Raw genomic sequence first — 19315 nt, 5'->3', positions numbered from 1 at the left:
TGATAGACAAAGCACCTGTTGTCTCTGTGTAACTCATACAGAGATGCCAACTATTTCAAATGACTGAGCATAATGATTGCAGACAGAGCCCATACATATATCATACAACCATTGGATACAGTTTTGAGTCATCCATGTCTGTGGATCCATCTGTGTCTAAATTGTAAACACTGTTTGTAAGTATGCTTGAAATCATTTTGTCATCTTCACAACCCAACATTTGTACAATGGCTGTAGTTTTGGTTCTAGCACAGCCATATTTTTTTGCTATATCAGAGTTTGGGAACATTTTTCTGAACAGATGTCCTGCATGATCGGTACAGCTAGGGGTAAATTATGAGCAATGATGAATTGCGTGAACATCACTTCTGCATTTATGGTTCCATATTCTGAATTCTTACTCATAAATGTTGTTATCTGCATCGTTTTTGTTTTCGCCTCAGACTTTTGTTGGTGAAATGCCAATTTTGTATATCTGGAACAATCATTTATTCCACTATGTGCCACAGAAAAATCAATGTGACAAACTGTACAAAACGCACGACTGACACTAACTTTAGATGCAATGACCGGATATTTTGCACAATACTCTTTCCTAAATTTTTGATTCACAGCTTTAGTCCTTTTAGATTTGCCAGAAACAAGACAATCTGGTGAATGAGGCCTCTTTTTTTCCATCTTGTGAATGATCACATTGGTGTTTCTATGCCACTTAGAAAACGAGAAATACCCATTTATGCGTGCGCTGATTGGCTGACAAGCACTGATGACGTAACTATGGATTCCCCCACATACCCAGTATGGAGAAGCACCCCATCAAACTATTGGTAGACGTTGGTGATACAAATATTTTTTATTATTTCAAGCACATACATGATTATCACAAGTAGCCATTTGAACTATATCTTTTATTTATTACCAAAATTTATTTTTATCTCACTAGAAATTTTCTTTTCACCCTTTACAAGCCCTGGGGAACAATTTATCACTTTATTGTATAGGCCTACATAATATATAATAATTTGGGAGTTGCAATAAGTCGTAATATTTGTCTGTATGAGCGTATAATCATAATGTATACACCAAAATTGTAATGATTACGCTCAAATTGTAATGGTTGGAATCTCTGCTTATATTATGAAAAACAAGAGCCACAGAATTTACAGAAATAGAACTGTCTAAAAAGAAAAATATATATACATAATTGTTTTATTTGTAGACACTTCAACAAAACAAGAATGTTTAGAAACCTCATATGAGAGAAAAAAAAGACATCTGAACACACAAATGTTAAATTGAGAATCTGATGATTAATCAGTAGAGAAGGAGCCAGATGTACTATGAGGCAGTGCAACCTATTAGTGCAGAGATATAAAGATGCTCATTTGCTTATAATATGACAATATTACACGGAAACATAAAATTTTGGTGGGAGACTCAAGAAGAGCGACAAGCAAAAAATCTACATACAAAGGACAATACTAAATCACAAATGCTATATGTGAGCAGATAGTATGGAGTGTATCAGAAATAGCACTTCTCTTACATCCCTAGATATTCAGTACATTTTACTGAAGCAATACAGCCACTAAATGTCTCACCCTGCTTTACAATAATTGTCTACTCCAATGAACAAGTGATGTATGTTGAAGCCATCTGATGGAATAGTTCTTAACATATTAAGTAATACATAAAATATCATAAAAAGAAAAAGATTAAACCATACAAACTTCTACCAAGGGTGAGGAAATTATTTTTGAAGAGTGGTCTGAAATGACACAAATGTAGTTTTTAGATAGATGCATGTTTCCTGTTTGTTTTCTTTCTACACTTCTTTTCCAGATTACTCAAATACTGGAGAAATAAAGTAACAATGAAAAATTTGCATATACATGTACAATATTTATTTAACATTTATAAAATACTTCAACTGGGAACTACAGAAAACACTGTGATTTCATGTACACATAGTTTTGGTTTTAAAAAGACAAATTATTTTTATAAATGATGTTACAACTTAAAAAGTGTACCTTGCTTAAAACACACATGTGTGTGCATATATATGTGCCACTGCTACATTATAAACCAATAAAACACAGATCAATACCAAAAACAAAATGTATATCTAGAAGCCAAAAGAGAAATCTTCCTTTTAAAAACTGAATCAATTTCCTCTTCTCTCAGTTCAGCTGACAATAAAAAAATAACAAACAACTACACTTTGATTTATCTCCTCCAGTTTCTAATCTGGAGATGACTTTAAAATTAGTATCTACTGCTGGCTTCAAGTCTGTAAGTGTGTTAATATTTCACATGGATATAATTAGATTGTATGAAATGTGAAATGCTTAAAAAGTTACTTTATGTGAAAAATTACTTTTACGTTTTTGACTACTTAAAAAATTTATGTTCATTTGTGATAATATACATTTGCTTCAATTGCTGTTCTGTTGAAGTTTATACAAAACTATTCAAGTGATATCTGTGTTAGCTATCCTTAAATTTAAAGTGATAGACTACAAGGAAGGTAGCTATTCCATACCATGCACTACCAACTGTTAAGCTACTCTTTACTATCTAACAGTGAGACTAAATGTCACATAAGACCCTCACACATGAAAGAATGAGCATGTCTGTTGACAAAATAAAAATCCTCCTATAATTCAAAACAAAGCTAAATTAATTTACTCATCTTAATATAAAAAATTTACATCTGAAAATGATAAATACTCATAGACACAATTTGTAATCACTTTTATGGCAAATTATGTATAATACTTGAGATTTTAAATTAAAAATTATCATACCAAAACATTCAGTATAACCAAGTAAAAGCAAAAATGTAAAATTCACTTAGGAATTTTCTTTGTATGTTTGTATTTGCTTACAGCAAAGCCACATCGGGCTATCTACCAAGTCCACCAAGAGGAATCGAATCCCTGATTTTAGTGTCAGAAATCTGTAGACGTACTGCTGTACCAGCAGTGGACTTTATCAATTTTAGTTTAGCTGTTAAAGTAGTTTCTATTCTGAGTAAAACAAAAGTTATTTTTAATAACTTTTCACTTATATTTAGTCTTTTTGTAAGCTGTGTGAAACCACAGCATTAGGCTGTGATTTTTTTATGTAAATAATTCTCCAAGTAAACATCAATTAAAACATCTTTACCTTTTCCAAATGGAACTCAATTTTTTTCTCAATTCTAAGAATTACGTTATAAAATTTGATCGTATTTCTCTCATTCTCATTCTCACTGTAGGATCTTAAAACTTCTCTCTCAACCCATTTATTTGAATAGACCCTCTATTTATGTTTTAACTACATTAATATATCACTTCAATTCATTTGCTTACCTCATAATACCATTTTGAAAAAGGAAGACTGTATGTTAAGGCTAACCAGTTTCGATGAACTTCAAAATCAGTTGAGCGGCTGTGAAAAAAAAAGGGCTATTATCATTAAGGGTAATATAATGGACCTTACCAGAAAACAGTCCTCCATTCTTTCACACATACATATAAAACAAACAATTAAATTTCATAGTTATGAGCTTTGTTATATATATATATATAAGGAATAATTTTTACAGTACAGCATATCATTTTTTGGCTCAATTTAGCCCTTCTTGTGGTTCAATCATAATTTTATGCAGTATAAACATTAACAATATTTATTATAGTGAACACACTACCCTGTATCAAAAACTGAAAGCACTTCAAATGAAAATACACAGAAGAATAGTGTCACTGATATTAAATAAAAAAATAATAGAAATTCAAATAAATAACTTTGTAAATGTCTGGAGGCCAAGTAGAATCTACAATAAGTTGGCCAAAATGTACAAATTTGATGGATGTAGTATAACAGAATCAACCACCACTATACACTTTAGTAACTCAAATGGAAATTGAACTTTCAGCTCAAGTTTTCAAAAGCAATTCTGATAATACAACTATATTCTGTGCAACATTTGTGTAATTATGGGTGTTTTAGTTCAAAATAACTATGGGCCAGTTCTATGTAACAAATAAACTCTGCATGACTTATAGAAAGAAAAGCATCAGCATTGTTATAATGACATCTATAAATAATGGTCGTGCATTTCTTTCCATGCAATATATAAAATAAAAAATCTGTAAGGAACTAGTAAAATTTGGAGATAGCTTTATTGCCTTTATCATGTACCTACAGATACTCCACATAGTGGCAAAAGTATTTTTTGCATATTAAGGTTGAAAATGGTCCCCTGGGTCAAGTTACAGCCCCACAAAAAGTTGTTGGTAAGTTTTGAAAGGTATTTAGACAAATAAAACACCTTTTTGAAAACTACTTCCAACACCCCGGGAAGCCCAAACTTAACCAAGGTAACATTTGCTGAAAATACATGCACTGCTGTGCAGAGAATCCATAGGTACATGAAAGAGGCATTTCATTTGTTTGAAGACATTTTAAAAGCTACCCTCTGATTTGTATCTTAAAATGGCTGGTATGGGTATTAACACTTTTAGTAATAAAGCAGAGAACCAAATTTCGACCTCCCAGGTTATCTTCAGGTTAACCTTTTTCTCTGCTTTATTAGTGAAAATGTTAATACCTATACCAGCCATTCTGAGATATGTTTTTACTTCAAGTGGATTTCCTTGTCATAAAGAATTACTCTGATTTTTACACACACCCAATTTTGTACAGGGTGGCCCGTAAGTTCCTACCCATCCATGTTATTATAAACAACGTTATAATACTAATGATGAGTTGAAGGCAGCTGTTACCACAGCATTTGGAACAATAACCCCTGCTATGTTGAGGAAAATGTCTCACAGAACATGGTGTCGCATAATATTATGCAGCGAGAATGAGGGACAGCACACAGATACACTAGATACATGGATGGGTAGGGGCTTACGGGTCACCCTGTATATATGCAGGTTCTTTTAATGTTTTTATTGTCCTGCAGACTCTGTATGCTTTGCACCTAATTACGCAAACAATTATTTTTTTCATACTAATAAATGTAGTAGTACTAATAGTACTAGTTACTCATATCTGAATAAACTTAACTGTGTTGTTACGCAGAATCGATTAGTATTATACAAAACCAACCTATACTTTTAACTTGATAAACAAATTCGATCTGTTATGCAAAATTAACCCATTATACAGAATAGAGGCCTAGATCCACATTTTAACATGTTACGCACAACCTACATACGTTTTAGAATCGGCCAGTTTTGCAAAATACACATCCCAACCCTTCACGCACCAATTTTATTACTATAAGCCTAAGCTAAACCTTATAATTTACCAATGTCCTTATTTTTAATTTTTACTTTAATGTGGTAATTACCACATAATTTAATGTTAGCACAAAGTTTATTGTACTGTAAATGTCATTTAGTTTTGATAGTTTTCTACTTACTAAGTCGGTAGAAACAAAAATTTGATACAAGTGACAGATAATACAACAGACAAATATGTTGTCACCGGCATCGCCATTTTGCCTGCAATTGCCAAGTTTAAACCTTTGTGTTTGGAATGAATAATATGTGAAAAGCAAAATACTAATAAGTTTAAATTTTAAATTAACGCTAAAAAACTATTGGTTAAAAGAGAAAAACAGACACCAAAAGCTCGGCTTTTATAAAACGAACTAATAACTGTATAAGTAGATAAGATATTAATAATTGATTGGTTTGAATTTCGCGCTACGCTATACGAAGGCTATCTGCGCTAGCCGTCCCTAATTTAATAGTATTAGACTAGAGGAAAGGCAGCTAGTTATCACCTCCCACCGCCAACTCTTGGGCCACTCTTTTAACAACGAATAGTGGGATTGACTGTTGAATTATAACGTTCCCACGGTTGAAAGGAGGACCATATTTGGTGTGATTGGCATTCGAACCCGCGACCCTAATATTACGAGTCGAGTGCCTTAACCACCTAACCATGCCGGGTCAACTAATAATTGAGCTATCATTTTAATATTTCTTTCCAAAAGTAACATCACAAGTGGAACAACAGTTAGTCGCAATACCCGTAATGGGCAGAGTATAATTAGCTCGTTGTGAATTTTTGTACTTGATTGCAAATAAGTAAAAATAAAAGTAAGTATTAGAATTTAGATAAAAATTAAAAACTATCTTTAAACTCAACTTGTCTCTAAAAAGAGGTTGCATAATATTGTCCAAAAAAGTTATTTATAAAACATCTTTACATCAAAAATTAATATTGTTTATAGGTAATGAATTAGATAATCCAAGTCAGTGACTTGAAAACTTTTTGTTTGGGTGATATTTCAGCTGTTCTATGCCAGTCTTTATCTTAAAGCTGCAAAATGGGCTATTGTACTGAGCCCATTGCAGGGATCTAATTCTGAATGTTAGAGTTACAATCCAACAGAACAATTCGGGATTTCGCAGAAAATAAAAATAAGTGTTGAATATGCTCACTGTTTTAATTTTGTGTATTTGTTTGTTTTTAAATTTCGCGCAAAGCTACACGAGGACTATCTGCGCTAGCCGTCCCTAATTTAGCAGTGTAAGACTAAAAGGAAGGGAGCTCGTCATCACCACCCACCTCTAATTCTTGGGCTACTCTTTTACTAACGAATGGTGGAATTAACCATCGCATTATAACGCTCCCACGGTTGAAAGGAGAAGCATGTTTGGTGTGACGGAGATTCGAACCTGCGACCCTCAGTCGAGTGCTTAACCACTTAGCTATGCCGGGCTGATTTTTGTGTTTTTCATTGTATCTTGTATTTTTAATCACAGAGTATGTCATTCAGGTAAACAAACAAACAACCAAAATTATGAAGAATTTAAAATATTTAACTAAAACAGTTTCCGTATTAATTGTTTTTGAATAGCTTACAGTTTGATTATTTGGGTTAATTATTACTTGATAGATAGGAATGATAATGTTCAATTGTTCGTAATATCATGAAATTGTTTGTGATTGTTGGTTTGTATTAAGTGTACATCTCCGAGTCATTAAATGAAAGTCTACCTTCGAGTAAAGTTACTTTATAAATATAATTAAGTGTCATATGTAATAACCATATATATTTTGATAAAGCATTAAAAGCTTTAGTGTAAGGTAATTTTCTCAAGTTATCAACTCGTTATTGAGAAATGCCCCAAGAATCTCCCGAAGTTTGAAAAATTAATTTTAATTTTCAAACGGCTCGTCGTGTAATCATAGTATTTAACAAACATCTTTTCTATGAACAAGTTTGTGATTTTAATATAACAGAACTAACATATTACATAATTTTTATGTGTATTTTTATCTATTCTAAACTTGTTTCTGGAACTTTTTCACACAGACATTTTCTTGCTTTGCATATTTCAATTGTTCTGTTGTGAAAAAAGTGTTGAAATTATTTGTTTTTCTTTCTTTTTTAGCACAAAAATATACCCAGGGTTGTCTGTGCTTTATCCATCGAGGGAAATCAAACCAGGTTATTTTCATGACTAGTCTGAAAAATTTACTGCTGATCTACAGGGTGATATTGAGAAAAGTAATAATGTATAAGTTAATTAACATTTTCCACCAAGTAAATGCACGATATTACATTAGCCTGAGATATTTCAAACATTATTCTTTCTTATACTTACACTTCTGTAATTTAAAATAATAAAATACATTTTAAAAGTTATACACCAAAGAATAAAATTAGAGCTGTTGAACAATTAACCACACTATCCAACAAACACTAAACCGTATTACTGCTGTCAAATGTTTTCAAACGATCAGGTTCTGTCGATTCTTCTCCTTGGAGGGGGTTACCGATTAGCAGAAATATTGTTCCAAACTATGGGTAATATTCTCCAAAAAATGTAGTCTAGTGGGTCAGCGATAAGTTTAAAGACTTGTTTGCTTTTTTAAATTTCTTACAAACTACATGAGGGTTGTCTGTGCTAGCCGTCCCTAATTTAGCAGTGTAAGACTAAAGGGAAGGCAACTAGTCATCACCTCCCACCGCCAACTCTTGGGCTACTCTTTTACCAACGAATAGTGGGATTGACTGTAACATTATAACGCCCTCACGGCTGAAAGGGCGAGCATGTTTGGCGCGACGGGGATGAGAACCCGCGACCTTCAGATTACGAGTCGCACGCCTTAACACGCTTGGCCATGCCGGGCCGTTTAAAGACTTACCAAGCTAGAAACCAGGGTTCGATTGATTGTTGTGGACAGAATGTAGACAGCCAATTATGTAGCTTTGCGCTAAAGAAAATCAAACCTAACCATGAATTATCCTAACCATGCCTTATTTCAGGCAAATAAATCCGTTACTGTTTTTAAAAGTTTGCGAATCAATAACTGCAGAAACACATTTGCTTCGAAAATGTAATAAATATCATATATATTAAAGGCTAGTATTGTATTTAATAGGTCAATTCAAATCCGGAATGAACTTTTTTATTCACTCATCTTCTTACTAAGCTGTACCAGTAAAATATGTGAAATATTTGTATTTTACAGATATTTAACAAATAGTGGCATGTCTGAATCTTATCTACGTTTGAAAAGTTGATTGCAAAATAATAAAACAAGTGTATCTACATCATTATTAACGTTGTACATGAATCTACTTAATGTGGGAAAAAATTCCAGACCTTATAAACATCAACCTCTGATAAATTTTTATTGCATAACAAATGAATCTCATTGAATACAAAATATAACGACAATTAATTTTTCGTGACATTAAATTCTCAAACTTCTCAAGTATTCTTAGCTTTAATAGAGCTTAAACTGTTTTGGCGTATATGAATCCCACTAAGATGATTGATTAAATCAATGTGATACGTAAAAGTACAGTGAATAATAACTGGAATTATTTTGTATTCTTCAGTGAGCAATGTAACATTTCTGAATATACATATATCTACGTATTTTAAACTCTTACGAACACACGAAAAATTCCTTTTAGGGTTAGTTTTAATCTTATGTTTCTTAGATTTTGGGATCGAATGTGACATAATGGTTAGTGTGCTCAGATGTGGATGTGAAGGTCTTTGGTTAATACAAACAAAGAAAAAATCTCGTTTCATACTTTTGGGCAATTATACGTCAGAATAGTGATATTCGATCTTTTTATTATAATAGAGTATCCCAAGAGTTGTCGGAGGACGTTGTTGACTAAATAGCTGTTTTCTCTTCAGTCAATTCAAAATCAGAGACGATTATCGCAAGAAACTTTGCGCAAAAATCCAAACAGATAAACTTTCAGAATTTGAGTTTTAAAACATATCTAACGAAATAAAGATTTTTAATAAAAGAAGTTAACTGATTGAAAGTAAGTACATAAAGCTACACAGCATGAGTGTCGTTTTTAGCGGTGAGCCATGCCGCTGTGCCACTAGGAACGATAAAAGAAGTAAAACCCTTATAGAGTAAACAAAAAGTTTCTCTTGCTTGCTTACACATCATTCTATTGGTTACTGGACGTTGAATTTAGCTTTGTTAATATTTTTAATTTTAAATATATTTCGGAAGATTTAGTATTTTCAAGACTGTTGTTTAAAAGTCAACAAGAAATAGCGGGGAAAAATTATTGCATAATCCAATTATTTTTCTCACTTTTCTTGTTTCTCGTAAATTTTTTACAAGATTGTGCATTTAAAAAGTGTCAGAAGAAGTTTAGAATGGCTATGAACGATGTGTGGTGCAAGATGACGATTATTTCAATCATTCAAATATATATATGTATCGTTATTAACAAATCAACGAAGATAAACGTACTACAGCACATGATCAATAAATAGTTTGGCAAATACAGAAATGTTCCTGAGTAATAAAATTTAAATTTAAAAATAACCATACTAATGTATATAATGAAAAATAGTTACGAAGTATGTTTCTTGTATTTGGTTGTGCTTAATATTTGATATTGCCATGACACAGAGGACACGAAAGAAAATGTCGACAATAGTGAGTTCATGATACCGCACGCGGATAAAGGCTTCCTGCAGTTCCATGGTGCTTCTTGGTTTCTTTTCTTGTTATTCATTACCTTCTAGTTGTTAATGTGGTTGAGATCCTGGCTGTTGTCTGGCTGGGGAATTATCTTGATCCTTTGCTTTATAAGATAGTCCTTTCCAGGAAGCAATGAAATAAAACTTAAGATGTCTTTTCAATTCGCGTAGAGTGATATCTCACGCCACTAATACATACAGTGCACGAAATATTAGTAACCTTTTTTGCCTTCTGACGTGGAGTAACATCATCTTGGAATGTGCATTGGTCACATTTGATCCTAAATAATTGGTCTTAACCGGAACTCGAAGATCTCGAAGTACTTGTTAGAACTAACAGTGGTTTTTATAAAATGCTGGCGTCCCACACTCTGGTAAGAAATGCATTCCCATATCACCCGACATTGCGGATGCTTTACAGTTGGATTTAAACACGCTGGAACAAACTCTTCTTCAATCGATTTCGTACAAAGCGTTTTTTTATCTAACTCATGCAGGTTACGCTTTGATTCGCCTGAGAAGATCATTTTGCTACACATTGATTCTCTCCAGTAGCTTGCTCTCAGGCTCACTCGAGCCACATCTTGTCGGTGAGAAGGGGTTTCTTTCTTAACCTTCTTGTTTGGAGACCGATTTAATGCAGGCAAAACTAGACGATTTGTATGGTGACAGTCATCATTTTGGTTTTCTGCTATGCTTATTTGAGATGACATCCAACCACACTGTTGGCTCATGAATTTCATAACATGATCTTCAGATGCCATGAATGCTTTATTTTTAAAACGGCTCATACATTACCATAAGAGGCTATAGAGCTGCCGGGATACTAATTAGAAAGTATTGTATAACCTATGAAACACATTTGTATCTATATACATCAGAGACTTAAAACAGAAAATGATTCCGGAGAAAGGTGTGAAAACATTGGGTGATGCAATATATCTTCCCACTATTGTAATAACATCGATATATATTACTTATTTTATGAAAGAAGTTGGATAAAATAAAAGCTAGAATTAGTATTAAAGCCAAGAAAGTCAAGATATTTGTGTTTTTATTCTGTGTTATGAAAATAAAGTAACACGAGAGCAAATTGATATAATTTATATTTTTTTCACGTGGACATCTTCATCTCCTGCTTTTCAATAATTCAAATAGAAAAATTAAAGAAGAGAACAACCTGAAGAATTTTCATTACACATTTAATTAAAATACCTTGGTATTTTGTTTATTTAAACTCATCGGTAAAGAGTACGAGAATTCACAAATATTTCATGACTATGAAAGAAGTTTTCTATTAATAATACTGAAAGCGAAATTAAATCATCAATAAACTTCTCATTTAAGAATATTGCTTCGTATGTTTATTTGAATAATAAAAACCTATTTATTAAAGAAAAATTTTAAACGCCTGTTTTCAAACAATTCTACAAAAGATAATGAAATAGGAAATGTTATGTGAAGTTTGAAACACCGCTCTAAATCTCTTGGAGGTTTGGTTTCCTGGGAAGAGCATCACATATTTTTTCCTTTTCATCACGCCATTGCTTTAAAACATATTATAAATAGCTACTTAAAAGAGGAAATAGTTTCTTTTAAAATCTGACATTAGAAAGTACTGCCATCTATCGTCTGGTATAATTTTGTATTAAAAATATTAGCAACAAAACGAACACCTGTTAAGACTAAGAGCTAATTTTTCTGTTTATATTATGATTTTACAGAGGGAAAACACCTAGTCATCATCACCAACCGCCACCTCTTAGGCTACTCTTTTACAACGAATAGGGGGATTGACCGTACAGTATGACACCTCATGGCTAAAAGGAGGAACGGTATTTTGTGAGGTGAGTATTCGAACACGTATCCCTCAGATTGCAAGTGAAGCGCCATAACCACCAGGCCAACAACAAATCTTTCGAATAAACATATGTTAGTTAATTCATTTTCATTCCGTACAATGGAGTTATCAAATTTATTCTTATATTTCAAGGCACCAACAACGTCACATTCGCTATTCAAGAAAATACTTAACGCGTTACAAACATCTTTACAACTTTAACACTGTGTCTTCAGAAAGAAAATTTTTGATAGAGGCAGTAGATAATGATTTTCGTATGAAATTCCCTCAGAGGTCTTAATTCACCAATGGTTTTTATTCAGAACATTATTTGCAGGTTTAATAAACAAAATACTTATTTCGAACATTAAAGAACGTATATGTGTGGTTTTTAAAGAAAAAAAATGCGAATTTACAAGACTTTGATATTTTCGAATTGTTTGAAAGGGGATGTGAATCTGATGATGAAAGTTAGTCTTTGTGTAGTAAGTTTATTTCAGTCGTTTTTAATAATGTAAAGGGCTATTCTGTGGTAGCGATTTCCACACCGGTATGCTTTCAACGATAGATGGTATTTTGGTTAAATTGTTTGCTTGTTTTGAATTTCTCGCAAAGCTACTCGACGGCTATCTGCGCTAGCCGTCGTCTAATTTTGTAAGACCAGACGGAAGGCAGCTAATCATTACCACCCACCGCCATCTCTTTGGCTACTCTTTTACCAATGAATAATGGGATTGACCGAACAGTATAACGCCCCCGCGGCTGAAAGGGCGAGCATGTTTGGTGTGACGAAGATTCAAACCCAAGACCCTCAGATTACGAGTCGAACGCCTTAACCCACCTGGCCATTTTAGTTAAGGGTTTTAAGTTCTCAGAGACGCTCAAGAACATTTTTCTAGTATCTGTTTCTGGCAAAAAAAAGAGATGAGATATATTGTTTGGAATACTTTACGTACAAGGTTAACAGAAATATGTTCATTATTGTTATTATATTAAGAAAACGTATGAATTTTTTTCAAGTGGGGAAAAACTGTATTGTTGTTACTTGATATTTTTTATTAATACATTTTCACTTATTTTAATCATAACATTTCTTATTGGTTTACTGATTTGGTGTAGTTTCAAAATGTTTATAATAATGAGTCCGCCAACCTAAATTATTTTAACTCTAACTGCTTTCATTATTAACACTTCGGTGATGAGTGAATTTTTAGATGTTCAACCAAAGTCGTTATGAACTTTATGCAAAAATAATAAAATAGTGAATGTTACGAACATATTATAGTAGCAGGTGTGAATGAGATATGTGTTCTTGACTAATATAAGCATGCTCTTTAGCTAAGTTAAGCCTAATTTTCCTAATCTTCTTGGTGAGGAGGAGTTTCTTTATTGACCATCTTGCTGGGAGACTGGCTAAACACAGGCTTGTGAGGGTTTAATCAAGTTGCTATATTTTGGTGCCACTGCCCCTCAGTGGCACAGTAGCATGTCTGAAGACTTATACCGATAAAAACGGGGTTTCGATACTTATGGTGGGCAGAGCATAGATTGCGCTTTTGTAGTTTTGTGCTTAATACCAAACAACAACAACAACACTCGGTGCCACTATGGACGTGTTAGTTCGCCATATTAACACTATGATGATGGCACAAACACAGAGTGTGAGAGACTTTTATGATACAACTATAGGATGTGTTATAATAAAAATATACAGAGGAAAAATGTAATATAATGCCACCGATGATATAATATTTTTTTAAAAGCTGTAAAATGTACCTTGATTGTAATTTTTGTCGTCTGTTTGCTTGTTTGTTTTAAGCTAAGCACAAAGATACAAAATAAGCAATCTTTGCGCTGCCCACCACGGTTATAGGTATTGAAACCTGGTTTTAGCGGTGTAAGTTCGCAGACATACCGCTGTGATACTGGGGAGCGTTTGATAATCATTTGTGTCTTCTGGTGAAGTATCATATAGATCTTCAACATTTGTTTGTTTGAAAATAAGCACAAAGCTGCACAATGGGCTATTTGTGCTCTGCCCACCACAGGTATCGAAACTTGGTTTCTAGCGGTGTGAGTCCGCTATGCCACTGAGAGGCGATCTGCAAAATGTAACTTGATACAATTGTTTTATTTACTTCTGCAAAACGATAAAACAAAATATTGTTAACTTCAATGAAACATATGATAATCATATATGATTAGTAATCTAATTGTAGTTGGGTTTTTACACGACTTTTGTATTACTTCAAAAAGCTGTAACTGGACATTGACGTCATGCTAATGTCAATCTGACCTCGACTGCAAGATTTTTGACACAAACTTTAGGTTATTTCTATCTGAACATTGTGATTTTTTAAATATTATGTAATTTTATTTAAGGTTCCAATAAACAAAAATGTTTGACTACGAAGGTATTAATACTTTAATTTATATCATATTTGTTACCGCTGACGTTTATATTAAATAGTGATTCATATTCAAGTTGTTCAGGTGGTTAGGGTGCTTGACTCGCAATCTGAGAATCGCTGGTTTTAATCCCCGTTCTACAAAACATTTTTTGCCTTTTCAGCCGTGAGGGCGTTATAACGTGATGGCCAATGCCACTATTCGTTGATACAAGAGCTGTCCAAAAGTTGGCAGTGAGTAGTAATGACTAGTTGTCTTCCCTCTAGTCTTTCAGTGTTAAATTAGGAATGGATAGCACGGATAGCCCTTGTATAGCTTTGTGCAAAACTCAAACCAAACCAAACTATATACGAGTCTTAACTTAAAATCAACAAACAAAAAATTCTTTAACTCCAGTTGCTTAGCAGTAAATCAGAAGATAACGTTACTCCTGGCATATCATTGAAATACTAGCTGCCAGAATAAAACGCTTGGCTTTTCATTAATGGGTTGAAAAATATATTGTGATTTTATATATAACTATTAGTTTTATTCGGTGTTGCCCGCGTTTGGAAGAAAAACCCACTCTCGCTGTTTCCCTGTTTTATATTTCGATAAGTAAAAATATATTTTGTAAATTTATCAAAAACAAACAAACGAACAAAACAAAACAGCCTTTGATTTGATTTTTTGAAATTCACATTATGTCACTAATGTATGCGATATATTACAAAAAAATGCAATATTATACTTTATGACGTATCAAAAAAAATCAGATTTCAGGTAGCAAATACCCCAGAGGGAAAAAAGTACGTTAAAATATATTCGCTGATTATAAAATCATTTTACACAATAAACTTTATATTGTAAACATTATTCTTTTTACGTGGTCTATTTGATTGTAGACAGCATAATTTTATTTTATATGTTAGGCCTACTGTTTGCTTTTTCACACACATGCCAATTCTGCATATAATTCTTTTATGTTTGAGGTTAAATGTATGATGTAGTAGTAGATGTGTAGTTAATGATCTATTACTAAACAGACCTGTATTGCTGTATTCTAAATTAAATGTTAAACGAAAGTTACCAAAAATGCCAAGTCTGTGTAGAATTGAATGTGGATGTTTACGATAAAGTTGCAATAGACGCGTATATAAACGAAAAATTGTCGTTTTATGCACTTTCACAAGAGAGAAGTGTAACTTGTAAAGTGAATGCAATGGACAAGCAGGTAAACAAGCACATAAACAAACAGAGAGGTTTTAAGTTTTACATATAGATAATATTTCAGACTCATAATGGTTGACGAGTTAGTTCAAAGGGTTATAGTTGAGTAACTGTTGCACTTATAAATACATTTGTTTTATGTTAGGGTCTAAATTAAAGGTATAGTATAAAGTTTAACTTTCAGTGATGTCGAGAAAATCCACTTGTAGAGAAAATATATATGCCAAAACGGCTCGTTTGGGTTGAGAAAGTATTTTACGTAGAAGGTCGAAACGTTGTTCGCTCTTCTACGTGAAATATTTTCTCAACCCAAACGAGCCGATTTTGCATATACAAAGTTTAACTTTGTTGAAACGTCGTTTATGATTTGAATGTGTACAAAAATGTAAAATTTTTACAAATATCTAGTGCCACCAGAGGCTCAGTGGCATATGAAGGATAATAACGCTAAAAAACAGGCTTCGATATTCGTAGTGAATATAGTACAGAAAATCCATTGTGCATACTTGCGCTTAACAACAAACAAATCTTTAATATAATTAAACCGGATTTAATTAATTTATATAGAATAAAACCTAAATTTTCATGATTGAAATTGTAGAATGAACGACAACTGCCTGTTGTGGAGACACAAGTGTAGAGGACGACATTTCGAAAGTCTTCCGCCTTTCGTCTTCAAGTCACTGTGTGTGTGTAGGTGTTGTAGATATAATATACAAGGTGGAGTTGTGTTCAAGAGGTATAAGTTAACATCTTACATACGACAAAAGACAAAATGTAACACGTTAATAAAAATTAATAAAGAAACCGTAACATAGTATAATACTGTAAAAAGAAAAGTTGAGTTGGAAATGGTTTATTTGGGAGAAAGTGGTGCGGAATCATTTACTCCCTCTTCCTCCTTCTTAAAAAACTGAATTATTTTCGACTGTCTTGCCTTCTTCTTTTACTCTTTATAAAATTCTTGACAGCCTGATAGAACTGACTCCTCTTGCTCCGTTCCCAGTCAGGGTCATTCTCTGCAAAGTTTGCAAGACCTTCATTAATTTTGCAAAAAAGACAAACAAACTCTGATATGTTCTTGCATGTCAACACAATAACTTGTTTTATTTCCTCTGGTTGCTCATCTTCCATGGAACCTTCTATACATTTTTGTTTGCTCATATCTCTTGAGGCTTCACTGGACATGCCTTCCCCTTGCAATTGAAACAACTCCACTTTGTATTCATCTTCCAATCTCTACAGTTCTGTATTATGTATGGGCAAGGTTGAAAATTTGTTTTAGGACTGCTGGTATTTATTCTTCAAAACTCTCAAAGTCATAAATGCATGTCGGTTATATCTTTCTTCAAATTTTATTTATACAACTAACAGTGACATCTTTCCAGACATGGTCGATGCTGTCAATTGCATTTATGACATTATACAAACGCCAAAAGTTCCAAATTGTAAGGTTCTTATAAGTAGATTTCTAATTAAATAACTGACAAAAAGTAGGATGTAGATAAACACCTTAAATGTCTCTATGACTCTTGATCTATTAGCTGAATGAGCGATATTATGTTTGGAAGTAGAAACAAAACTTGGACCGGCTTGCAAATTTCCAAGTTGTCAAAATGAGAAGAGTGACAAGGTGTCTTATCTAGAAGCAGCAAGGCGTTAGTTTTCAGTTTCTTTCAACACAGTTTGTTTCAATCTGTGGGTGTATGTTTGAGAATCCTTTCAAAACCCGTGGTGTTTATGAATGGCACACCAGCATTGATTTCAATTTAAATATTCCTGCTGCATTACAACCAAGTAAACCGATCCTAAAGCAGTCACCTCTTATGAGAATATCATCCTAATTAGTTCCGTTTCATTTACTTTTAAAAACAATTCAATGCGCCACTTCCTGTGATCTTCTTTAATTTGTCTGGAAATTCCAAAACAATTTGGTAATCCTCACCTTCAGTCTTGTCTGGTATTTGGATGCTATGTAGATCATTTTTTCTCCTAAAGCGGTCAAACAATTTTTTACTTGTATTAAAGGTCCCTGCAATTGAGCTTTCGTCTCCCTCCTCGCGTAATTCATCATATAAAGTTTTAGTTTTTTCTTCATTATGAGAGCCTGACTTAGTGGCAGACGATTCTGGTTTTGGACGATAACCAACATTTTACTATTCTCTCCATTTTTTTTTGAAGTCGCCGATTCTCGTATGGCCCAATTTACTTTCAACTAATGATGTATTAGCATGAGCTGATGCCTTTATCATCTCTGTATTCTCGAAAATTGTTCTTTGACTATAGTTGTTGCAAGAAGCTCTAAGCCTTGTGTAACATCAACAGTTCGTCGCTTTTCCTCTAAGCATTTCATAACTTCGAGTTGTTTATTTAATGTTATTACTCTTTGACTCACTTTTTTGTTTTCATTACCCATAAAACTACTTGGTGGTCGCTTTAGTGTTATAATTCTAGTAATTTAAGGTAATTTTAACAAAATGTAAATAATGTTAGGGTGAAGCCAATCCTGCTTCGCCAGTAAAGCTAACTAATGGAAGAAGTTCAATGAAAGGATTTTCACTTGAGTTTAGTTTTTCTTTAAAAAAATCTACTTTTCATTACTTTTTAATTTTGTTTAATATTTTTTTTCAACGACGCAAAAACGAAACGACGTAATTGGAAACGACATTAACGGGGGTCGACTCTATTTAGACAAAAAGTCACTTCATGTTAAAATCGATATAAAACACTAAACAAAGAGATAAAGGCATATTGCATGACATAAAAATTTAATCTACGAAACACATTTCGCCAAGTCCGGTTTACAATAACCTAAACTAGTTTTAAAATGTAACAAAATATATCCGTAGACCTAGCGGTGATTTTACTTTTATTCCTCAGCGCATTGAGTAGGTTAAGAATATCATTATTTTGTATGTTAAAATACAGATTGCTGTTAATTTTCCATTTAAAATATTCAGAAGATTGTAGTTTACGTTAATCTTAATTTTACTACAGAAACAGCTTAATGACAAGAATTTCTTAACCGTATATTGATATTAATAATCACACACCTCTCATCATCCAATGAATAAAAAGGGTTAAGTTCAGGCACGCATTGTTCATCCTCCTCAGTGACTATGATTACATAAATCTTTCCATTGTCGTAGATTATCAAGTAAATGATGTCAGTCAATATTTAACACTCTTCCTGTTTTGAAATCATGGAACTCAAAAGAGTGATATATACTTTAGTGGTCTCAAATAAAACCAGTCGCATTGGGGTGCTCCATATGTTGTGTTTGTGAATTTTTATTTTATCTATGCAATTACACATTTGAACGTCACTTATGTTAATTCCGTAGGTATTATTGAAATGGAATAGTAGTTTCTAGGGAAACAACATCGTGTTCATCATATGAAGAATAATTTTCAGGGTAAGGAAGATAGTGGGTTTTAATCCTGTGAAGAAAATTATTTAGCTTAGTCATGCGTTTATAATCATATATCACTTTAGGATCATCAAATCCTGATAATGAAATGATAATGTTTAGTAATAAAAAAAGTTTTTAATTACAATATTACATTTATTTCCTATAGTATTTGCTTTTGTATGTTTTTCTCATATCTTCAAACTGACGAGGCCTAGCGCGTAAGGCGTGCGACTCGTAATCCGAGGGTCGCGGGTTCGCGCCCGCGTCGCGCTAAACATGCTCGCCCTCCCAGCCGTGGGGGCGTTATAATGTGACGGTCAATCCCACTATTCGTTGGTAAAAGAGTAGCCCAAGAGTTGGCGGTGGGTGGTGATGACGAGCTGCCTTCCCTCTAGTCTTACACTGCTAAATTAGGGACGGCTAGCACAGATAGCCCTCGAGTAGCTTTGTGCGAAATTCCA

General features: G+C 33.2%; 1 protein-coding gene across 4 annotated transcripts in view; it reads right to left on the bottom strand.

Moving 5' to 3' along the window:
- The window catches only part of xit (ALG6/ALG8 family glucosyltransferase xit), a 55237-nt gene extending 49697 nt beyond the window's left edge, over positions 1-5540 (bottom strand). For all 4 annotated transcript variants that reach the window (XM_076484273.1, XM_076484275.1, XM_076484271.1 and 1 more), the window contains exons 1-2: positions 5417-5540; positions 3354-3432 (exon numbers count right to left, since the gene is read on the bottom strand). In XM_076484273.1, the coding sequence (XP_076340388.1) occupies positions 3354-3432; positions 5417-5493 (156 nt within the window). In that variant the 5' untranslated portion in view covers positions 5494-5540. The remainder of the gene's footprint in view (positions 1-3353; positions 3433-5416) is intronic.
- Positions 5541-19315: the final 13775 nt, after the last annotated feature.

The sequence above is a fragment of the Tachypleus tridentatus genome, chromosome 13, assembly GCF_004210375.1.
Source record: "Tachypleus tridentatus isolate NWPU-2018 chromosome 13, ASM421037v1, whole genome shotgun sequence".
Lineage (NCBI taxonomy): Eukaryota > Metazoa > Arthropoda > Merostomata > Xiphosura > Limulidae > Tachypleus > Tachypleus tridentatus.
Note: the sequence above shows the minus strand (reverse complement) of the source record. Positions and strands in the feature narration are given on the sequence as shown.